This window comes from Oncorhynchus clarkii, unplaced genomic scaffold (genome assembly GCF_045791955.1).
Source record: "Oncorhynchus clarkii lewisi isolate Uvic-CL-2024 unplaced genomic scaffold, UVic_Ocla_1.0 unplaced_contig_1455_pilon_pilon, whole genome shotgun sequence".
Taxonomy (NCBI): domain Eukaryota; kingdom Metazoa; phylum Chordata; class Actinopteri; order Salmoniformes; family Salmonidae; genus Oncorhynchus; species Oncorhynchus clarkii.
Genome location: NW_027258310.1, coordinates 2805 through 13041, shown reverse-complemented (window position 1 = coordinate 13041; position 10237 = coordinate 2805). Strand labels below are relative to the sequence as shown.

Genomic DNA, 10237 nt, shown 5'->3' with positions numbered 1-10237 from the left:
TCACTGCTGGAAGGAAGTAGTCAAGAGACGACGTTTGTGTTTATACAGGAAGTACCGCCCCCACTTACCGTCAACCAATCATGTCAATGTTGAGCTAAACAGAGCTTCAGATCTCGCCAGCTTGTAGAATTATAACAATGAAATGAGTTACCTTTGGCTCGTTCAGCCATCCTAATGGGAAAAAGAGGGTCAGCACAGGCTAAGGAGATCTTATACGTTTGTTCTATGAGATAATAGCAGTCAGTTAGTATTACCTTTATTAATAATGAAGCCTTTATGTGATGTAAATGCTTTTTTTTATTGCATAATTGACATTAGCTAATAAAGATTGATGAACAAAACGAACAAGATCTCCTAAACCTGTGTTTACAACAGTCCTTATTTTCAGCATTTATCCAAAACCATGCAAAACCGCCATTCATTTTCCCCATAGTCTTTGTCCAGCGAACCATGGCAAAATTAGTGCCTATAGAAAGGTGCCATTACTATTTCTCTCTATAGAGCCCCACAGTGGATGAGTCATAATACTCTTAAAACCAATTGGTCATGACATTTTGAGAATCATTTCAATCTCTCTCGGACAAGGTGACTTTTATCAATATAATCGTCTCTATTTACACTCAAATTTCGCAAACGCTAATTAGGATAAAAGTAGACATCATGCAAAACTACAAACCCTTAAAAGCTCCTGCACATCATCTCCAGCTGACACCTTTGCTAACCTTTGCTAGGTATTGTCATTTCAAATCTTGCCCATGACAGGTCACAGAATTGTCCATTTTAAAAAGGTCATTGATTGCAAGATATTAGCTGTTGTCCCTTAGTCTTTTAATGAATGCATAACGGTAAACCTAGACACTTGCCTCTTGGTTAGATTCATTGATACAATTATGGGCTTGTAGCATTAACATCATATTGGAGTCAGAGTCACATTCTTCTGGCAACGGTCCATACTTGATCCCTTACTCTTTTTAATTTTCTTCAATGATCTTCTCCTTTTCCTAATGTATTTTGGTCCTGTTTCATCCAACTGACAACACATTACATTATCAAAGTATGTTTGTCTATTTTATGTTTCTGTCTGAACATATTTTTCACTCTTAGTCTTCTGACGTTGACAACAGAGTCCTCTGAGGCGTGGGGTTCTCCCTGCCCGAGGCCTGGACACTTTTGAAAGGTAATTTATGACGTTTCAGAATCAATTGTCAAACAAAGTTTAAATGTATAATTTTGTTTTAAAAGCTATGACAGCTCATTTTGATATGTATACTAGAGGTCAAATATCACATTTCTGTCAATCTGAACATTCTGAAGATGTGTCTGATGGACAGCTATGAATCTAATATTTCCAATGATATATGATTAAAGGGTAAACATGAGTAATAACCTGATGTACTGTATGCTGACGTTGTCATAGGGGTTTTACCCTATGGGAAAACTGAAAGGGATGGAGGGATGAATAGAAATAGTGATAAACACACAGAAAGCTACCATTGCTGCTGTGATAGAATACATGTTCAACTCCAGGGACATGGCCCTTCAAAAAAACCCTATGAGACATGTTCAACCCGAGGTGAGCCCCACCGAGCACCCTGGCTCATTGACTATAAGGCCTGCAGATTCATTCAGATTATTTTTTGATCAATGTGTGTGTATGAATGTATATGTGTGTACATTTTAAGAATTCCATTATTTTACTTTTGTATTTGTGAGTATCGTTGTATTTTGTTAGATATTACTGCACTGTTGGAGCTAGGAACACAAGCATTTCTACACCCGCAATAACATCTGCTAAACATGTGTATGTGACAAATACAAGAGTGTGTGTTTGTGTGTGAGTACAGGTGCATAGGTTTGTAATTGGTGGAGGGTGGTATGTGCATTAACATTAGTGAAGTAGCACATAAAACATTGGTTTAGGTGTTATTACATGATCGGTTGAAATTATTACATTACTCATTAAAAAAAGTTGTTACTCACATAATGTAACTTATTACATTAAATGGAGTAATTTATTACTACAATTCAACATGTTATCATATTAACCAACAAGACATTACATTTACCAGTTTTATTACATAAATCTAAAAGTTATTACATTAACCATTGTTACAAGAGACAGTATGCATAGTTATTACCTGAACCTCATGGATATTATTATCCAATGTATTATTGATCATTTTAATCAATCACAGGTTCAGACAGATCAGAGCTGCATATTATGCTGCACAGAGGTTACCATGGTGATTAGACTAAAGCAACTGTTTAATGGGAGATGGATATGACTGTTCAATATATGTTTTCTATTGATCCTTTATTTATGGATCTGGAACCGGTGACAGATAGGAGGGAGAGGAAATACGGCACGTTTTAGTTTTCTGGTGTTTTTTCATTGGCTCTAAATGAGCAAAGCTCTTCCCACAAAAACAGACATAGGGTTTCTCTCCAGTGTGTGTTCGCTGGTGTGAATTTAGGGTCCCTGATTGACTGAAACTCTTTCCACAATGCTCACAGCTGTAAGGTTTCTCTCCTGTGTGTGTTCGCTGGTGTGAATTCAGGTGTACTGATTGACTGAAGCACTTCCCACACTGATCACAGCTATAAGGATTCTCTCCTGTGTGTGTTCGCTGGTGTGTATTCAGGTGTACTGATTGACTGAAGCTCTTCCCACACTGATCACAGCTATAAGGCTTTTCTCCTGTGTGTGTTCGCTGGTGAATAGTTAGTTTTTCTGATACAGCAAAGCTCTTTCCACACTGATCACAGCTATAAGGTTTCTCTCCAGTGTGTGTTCGCTGGTGTGTAGTCAGGGTGGAAGCTAGAGCAAAGCTCTTCCCACATAGACAGACATAAGTTCTCTCTCCAGTGTGTGTTGCCTGGTGTCTAATCAGGGAGGAAACTACAGAGAAGCTCTTCCCACAGTGATCACAGCTATAAGGCTTAACTCCTGTGTGTGTTACCTGGTGTCTATTCAGGGTGGAAGCTACAGCAAAGCTCTTCCCACACTGATCACAGCTGTAAGGCTTCACTCCAGAGTGTGCTAGCTTGTGTGTGGTCAGGTGGACTGCCTGATTGAAGCTCTTCCCACACTGATCACAGCTATAAGGCTTCACTCCAGTGTGTGTTAGCTTGTGTGTCGTCAGGTTGCATGACTGGTTGAAGCTCTTTCCACAATCAAGGCAGGGGTAAGGCCGCTCCCCTGTATGAATTCGCAAATGATATTTGAAGGCGTTAGAAGCAGTAAAACACTTCCCACATTCTGGGCAGCTGTAAGGCTTCTCTCCAGTATGGATTCTTTGGTGTACTTTAAGACCTCCTGCACAGGTGAAACTCTTCCCACACTGAGAGCAGCAGTACGGTTTCTCTCGGGTGTGAATCCGCTGGTGCATAATGAAGCCACTCCTGCTAGTGAAACTCTTCCCACAGTCAGAGCAGTAGTGGTGAGGTTTCTTCCCTCTACATCTCTGCTGGTGTTTCTTGAGGTGTTCTGATCTGGAGAGACTCTTCTCTGTCACGTCAGTAACATGTTGTTGAGGCCCTCCAGATAAGCTCCTCCCACTGAGAGAACGACAGTTAGGGGTGTCACCTGTGAAACAAAGACACTGAATAATAGGTTTTGGAAATATGGGTCCATAAACACTTTATTTTTGTTATTTAGCAGACGCTTTTCTCTAGAGCGACTTTACAGGAGCATTTAGGGTTTTGTACCTTTCAAGGGCACACAGACAGATTTTTTACCTAGTTGGCTCAGAGATTTTAACAAGCAACTTTTCGATTAGTGGCCCAATGCTTTTAACTACTAGACAACCTGCTGTCTTTATCATCAATATACACTCATTGGTCAGTTTATTAGGTACACCCCCTCCATTCACAAAACGATCGATAATTTACTGGCCACTGAGTGTTTACTGTTTATGAATGAATTAACAGAAGTTGCAGAAGCAGATTGTGGTCTCATCCACCCCCCCCCCCATTGTTCTTACTTGATGAAATCAAATCTCCCTCCTCCTGTCCTTCTCTCACAGTTCCACTCTGCCCTGGTGTTTTCCTGCAGTCGACCAGCCACACAGACACCCTCTTCAGATCCAGCAGTAAGGCGCTACCAGGAGAGTTGTGACCAGGGGACTCCGGCAGGGTGGAGGGGGACGGACTAGCTTTGTCCTGGTGACCACAGGAAGTATTGTACATAGAATATCATTAGACCAAACATTTTCTTACTTTAGTCTGAATCTCTGATTGATTGGTGCATACTTGTAATATCGCATTTCTCCTGAAGGGCATCACTGATCACTACTTTCCACAACATTTTCAATCACTTTGGCAGATTTTTCATATGGAAGTGGTATATATACAGTGGGGCAAAAAAGTATTTAGTCAGCCACCAATTGTGCAAGCTCTCCCACTTAAAAATGGGCCTGTAATTTTCATCATAGGTACACTTCAACTATGACAGACAAAATGAGGGGAAAAAAATCCAGAAAATCACATTGTAGGATTTTTTATGAATTTATTTGCAAATTATGGTGGAAAATAAGTATTTGGTCACCTACAAACAAGCAAGATTTCCATCCACACAGACAGTGTGGTGAAGAAGACTGAACAGCACCTCTTCAACCTCAGGAGGCTGAAGAAATTCAGCTTGGCCCCTAAGACCCACAAACTTTTACAGATGCACCATTGAGAGCATCCTGTCTGGCTGAATCACCGCCTGGTATGGTAACTGCACCATTCACAACTTCAGGGCTCTCCAGAGGGTGGTGCGGTCTGCCCAATGCATCACCGGGGCACAATGCCTGCCCTCCAAGACACTGACAGCACCCAATGTCACAGGTTGGCCAAAAAGATCATCACGTTCATCAACCACCCGAGCCACGGCCTGTTCACACCACTATCATCCAGAAGACGAGGTCAGTACAGCTTCTCTCTCAAGGCCATCAAACTGTTATATAGCCATCACTAGCCGGCCTCCACCCAGTACCCTGCCCTGAACTTGTCACTAGCTGACTACCACCCGGTTGCGCTACCATGCACCTTAGAGACTGCTGTCCTTTGTACATAGACATGGAACACTGGTCACTTTAATAATGTTTACATACTGTTTTACCCACTTCATATGTATATACTGTATTCTAGTCAAGGCCGTCCTATTCAACTAGTCCTGTATATACTGTATTCTAGTCAAGGCCGTCCTATTCAACTAGTCCTGTATATACTGTATTCTAGTCAAGGCCATCCTATTCAACTAGTCCTGTATATACTGTATTCTAGTCAAGTCCATCCTATTCAACTAGTCCTGTATATACTGTATTCTAGTCAAGGCCATCCTATTCAACTAGTCCTGTATATACTGTATTCTAGTCAAGTCCATCCTATTCAACTAGTCCTGTATATACTGTATTCTAGTCAAGGCCATCCTATTCAACTAGTCCTGTATATACTGTATTCTAGTCAAGGCCATCCTATTCAACTAGTCCTGTATATACTGTATTCTAGTCAAGGCCATCCTATTCAACTAGTCCTGTATATACTGTATTCTAGTCAAGGCCATCCTATTCAACTAGTCCTGTATATACTGTATTCTAGTCAAGGCCATCCTATTCAACTAGTCCTGTATATACTGTATTCTAGTCAAGGCCATCCTATTCAACTAGTCCTGTATATACTGTATTCTAGTCAAGGCCATCCTATTCAACTAGTCCTGTATATACTGTATTCTAGTCAAGGCCATCCTATTCAACTAGTCCTGTATATACTGTATTCTAGTCAAGGCCATCCTATTCAACTAGTCCTGTATATACTGTATTCTAGTCAAGGCCATCCTATTCAACTAGTCCTGTATATACTGTATTCTAGTCAAGGCCGTCCTATTCAACTAGTCCTATATATACTGTATTCTAGTCAAGGCCATCCTATTCAACTAGTCCTGTATATACTGTATTCTAGTCAAGGCCATCCTATTCAACTAGTCCTGTATATACTGTATTCTAGTCAAGGCCATCCTATTCAACTAGTCCTGTATATACTGTATTCTAGTCAAGGCCATCCTATTCAACTAGTCCTGTATATACTGTATTCTAGTCAAGGCCATCCTATTCAACTAGTCCTGTGTTCTAGTCAAGGCCATCCTATTCAACTAGTCCTGTATATACTATATTCTAGTCAAGTCCATCCTATTCAACTAGTCCTGTATATACTGTATTCTAGTCAAGGCCATCCTATTCAACTAGTCCTGTGTTCTAGTCAAGGCCATCCTATTCAACTAGTCCTGTATATACTGTATTCTAGTCAAGTCCATCCTATTCAACTAGTCCTGTATATACTGTATTCTAGTCAAGGCCATCCTATTCAACTAGTCCTGTATATACTGTATTCTAGTCCATCCTATTCAACTAGTCCTGTATATACTGTATTCTAGTCCATCCTATTCAACTAGTCCTGTATATACTGTATTCTAGTCCATCCTATTCAACTAGTCCTGTATATACTGTATTCTAGTCCATCCTATTCAACTAGTCCTGTATATACTGTATTCTAGTCCATCCTATTCAACTAGTCCTGTATATACTATATTCTAGTGAAGGCCATCCTATTCAACTAGTCCTGTATATACTGTATTCTAGTCAAGGCCATCCTATTCAACTAGTCCTGTATATACTGTATTCTAGTCAAGGCCATCCTATTCAACTAGTCCTGTATATACTGTATTCTAGTGAAGGCCATCCTATTCAACTAGTCCTGTATATACTGTATTCTAGTCAAGGCCATCCTATTCAACTAGTCCTGTATATACTGTATTCTAGTCCATCCTATTCAACTAGTCCTGTATATACTGTATTCTAGTCAAGTCCATCCTATTCAACTAGTCCTGTATATACTGTATTCTAGTCAAGTCCATCCTATTCAACTAGTCCTGTATATACTGTATTATAGTCAAGGCCATCCTATTCAACTAGTCCTGTATATACTGTATTCTAGTCAAGGCCATCCTATTCAACTAGTCCTGTATATACTGTATTCTAGTCAAGGCCGTCCTATTCAACTAGTCCTGTATATACTGTATTCTAGTGAAGGCCATCCTATTCAACTTGTCCTGTATATACTGTATTCTAGTCCATCCTATTCAACTAGTCCTGTATATACTGTATTCTAGTCCATCCTATTCAACTAGTCCTGTATATACTGTATTCTAGTCCATCCTATTCAACTAGTCCTGTATATACTGTATTCTAGTCAAGGCCATCCTATTCAACTAGTCCTGTATATACTGTATTCTAGTCAAGTCCATCCTATTCAACTAGTCCTGTATATACTGTATTCTAGTCAAGTCCATCCTATTCAACTAGTCCTGTATATACTGTATTCTAGTCAAGTCCATCCTATTCAACTAGTCCTGTATATACTGTATTCTAGTCCATCCTATTCAACTAGTCCTGTATATACTGTATTCTAGTGAAGGCCATCCTATTCAACTTGTCCTGTATATACTGTATTCTAGTCCATCCTATTCAACTAGTCCTGTATATACTGTATTCTAGTCAAGGCCATCCTATTCAACTAGTCCTGTATTCTAGTCAAGGCCATCCTATTCAACTAGTCCTGTATATACTGTATTCTAGTCAAGTCCATCCTATTCAACTAGTCCTGTATATACTGTATTCTAGTCAAGGCCATCCTATTCAACTAGTCCTGTATATACTGTATTCTAGTCCATCCTATTCAACTAGTCCTGTATATACTGTATTCTAGTCAAGGCTCATCCTATTCAACTAGTCCTATATATACTGTATTCTAGTCAAGGCCATCCTATTCAACTTGTCCTGTATATACTATATTCTAGTCCATCCTATTCAACTAGTCCTGTATATACTGTATTCTAGTCAAGGCCATCCTATTCAACTAGTCCTGTATTCTAGTCAAGGCCATCCTATTCAACTAGTCCTGTATATACTGTATTCTAGTCCATCCTATTCAACTAGTCCTGTATATACTATATTCTAGTCAAGTCCATCCTATTCAACTAGTCCTGTATATACTGTATTCTAGTGAAGGCCATCCTATTCAACTAGTCCTGTATATACTGTATTCTAGTGAAGGCCATCCTATTCAACTAGTCCTGTATATACTGTATTCTAGTCAAGGCCATCCTATTCAACTAGTCCTATATATATATATATATATATATATATATATATATATATATATATATATATATATATATATATATATATATATATATATATATATATACTGTGCTGTAAAAAAGTATTTGTCCACTTCCTGATTTCTTATTTTTTTGTCACACTTAAATGTTTCCGATCAAACAAATTGTAATATTAACAAAGATAAACTGCATTTTGTGTTTACTTGAGTTAAGTGATCATTTTATTTACTAAGGGAAAAAAGCTATCCGAACTCTCATGGCCCTATGTGACAAAGTAATTGCCCCCATTAGTTAAATCATGAATTAACTGTGGTTAATCACATTTTTTGGAAAGCTGAGTTAAATTTCACGAGCCACACCCAGGCCTGATTACTGCCGGACCTGTTGAATCAATAAATCACTTAAATAGAACCTGTCTGACAAAGTGAAGTAGGTCAAAAGATCTCAAAAAGCAAGACATCATGTCGCGATCCAAAGAAATTCAGGAACAGATGAGAAACAAAGTCATTGACATCTATCAGTCTGGAAAGGGTTACAAAGCCATTTCTAAAGCTGTGGGACTCCAGCGAACCACGGTGAGAGACATTATTCACACATGGAGAATTTGGAACAGTGGTGTACCTTCCCAGGAGTGGCCAGCCTTCCAAAATTACCCCAAGAGCGCAGCGACGACTCATCCAAGAGGTCACAAAAGGACCCACATCAACATCTAAAGAACTGCAGGCCTCACTTGCCTCAGTTAAGGTCAGTGATCATGACTCAACCATAAGAAAGACACTGGGCAAAAATAGCATCCATGGCAGTGTCATGACTTTGCCCTCTTTGGACACAGCTCTGCACCATCCACCTACCAGCACCATCCCCCTGCCAGCACCATCCCCCTGCCAGCACCACCCCCTTGCCAGCACCACCCCCTTGCCAGCACCACCCCCTTGCCAGCACCACCCCCTTGCCAGCACCACCCCCTTGCCAGCACCACCCCCTTGCCAGCACCACCCCCTTGCCAGCACCACCCCCCCTGCCAGCACCATCCCCCTGCCAGCACCATCCCCCTGCCAGCACCATCCCCCTCTCTCTGTCTCCTACAACTAGGCTGCTGTGGTCAGAGAGGTCGTAAATTCCTGGAGGAGATTATCTTCTCATGGCCACAGTATAGAGAGAGAGAGTGAATTTTCATAGAGAGAACAAATGAATTTCTTACACCTCACAGAACTTGAGGTCCGAACAACATTTATGTTCTGGAGAATGTATAAAAGATCGGTAAAGAATCCAGCTACGAACTGGTCCATTTGGTACAATTTTGTGAAACAATACGGCCACATTACCATAACGCTGTTTATACAATAGCCTCAGATATGAGACTTACATCTAATTGTTGTATAAGATGAATGAGTGAGGATGATACTGTTTGTGAAATTGTGTAATGTGATTTTGGACTGTTTAATGAAGGAAACTCCAAATCCCTTTGGAGTTTAACTAAATCAGAGGAAGTCCATCTCTGAATGGCTTAAAAAAACAAAAATGAAGGTTTTGGAGTGGCCCACTCAAAGTCCGGACTTGAATCCGATTGAGATGCTGTGGCGTGACCTTAAATGCGGTTCATGCTAAAAAACCCTCCAATGTGGCTGAATTAAAACAATTCTGCAAAGAAGAGTAGGCCAAAATTCCTCCACAGCGATGTGAAAGACTCATTGCCAGTTATCTCAAATGCTTGATTGCAGTTGTTGCTGCCGAGGGTGGCATAACCAATTATTAGGTTTAGGGGGCAATTGCTTTTTCACATAAGCCATGAAGGTTCGCATAGCTTTTTTCCCTTAATAAATAAAATCATCACTTAAAATGCATTTTGTGTTTACTTGGGTTATTTGTGTAATATTTAAAGTTGTTTGATGATCTGAAACATTTAAGTGTGACAAATGTGCAAAAAAATAAGAAATCAGGAAGGGGGCAAATACGTTTTCAGAGCACTGTGCACGCACACACACACACACACACTATTCTATCCTACAGGTAGAATATTTAGTATATCCACATACTGTCTCTACATCCTGTGATGGAAAATGTTATCATGTGAAG

The 10237-nt window shown here is 40.0% G+C and overlaps 1 protein-coding gene across 1 annotated transcript; it reads right to left on the bottom strand.

Annotated features, from left to right (window-relative positions):
- Nucleotides 1-2318: 2318 nt before the first annotated feature.
- On the bottom strand, nt 2319-4188 carry LOC139396608 (zinc finger protein ZFP2-like). The gene is made up of 2 exons (XM_071143564.1): nt 3984-4188; nt 2319-3586 (listed from the first exon to the last, which is right to left on the bottom strand). The coding sequence occupies exons 1-2, from the start codon at nt 4186-4188 to the stop codon at nt 2319-2321; spliced, it is 1473 nt and encodes a 490-aa protein (XP_070999665.1).
- Nucleotides 4189-10237: the final 6049 nt, after the last annotated feature.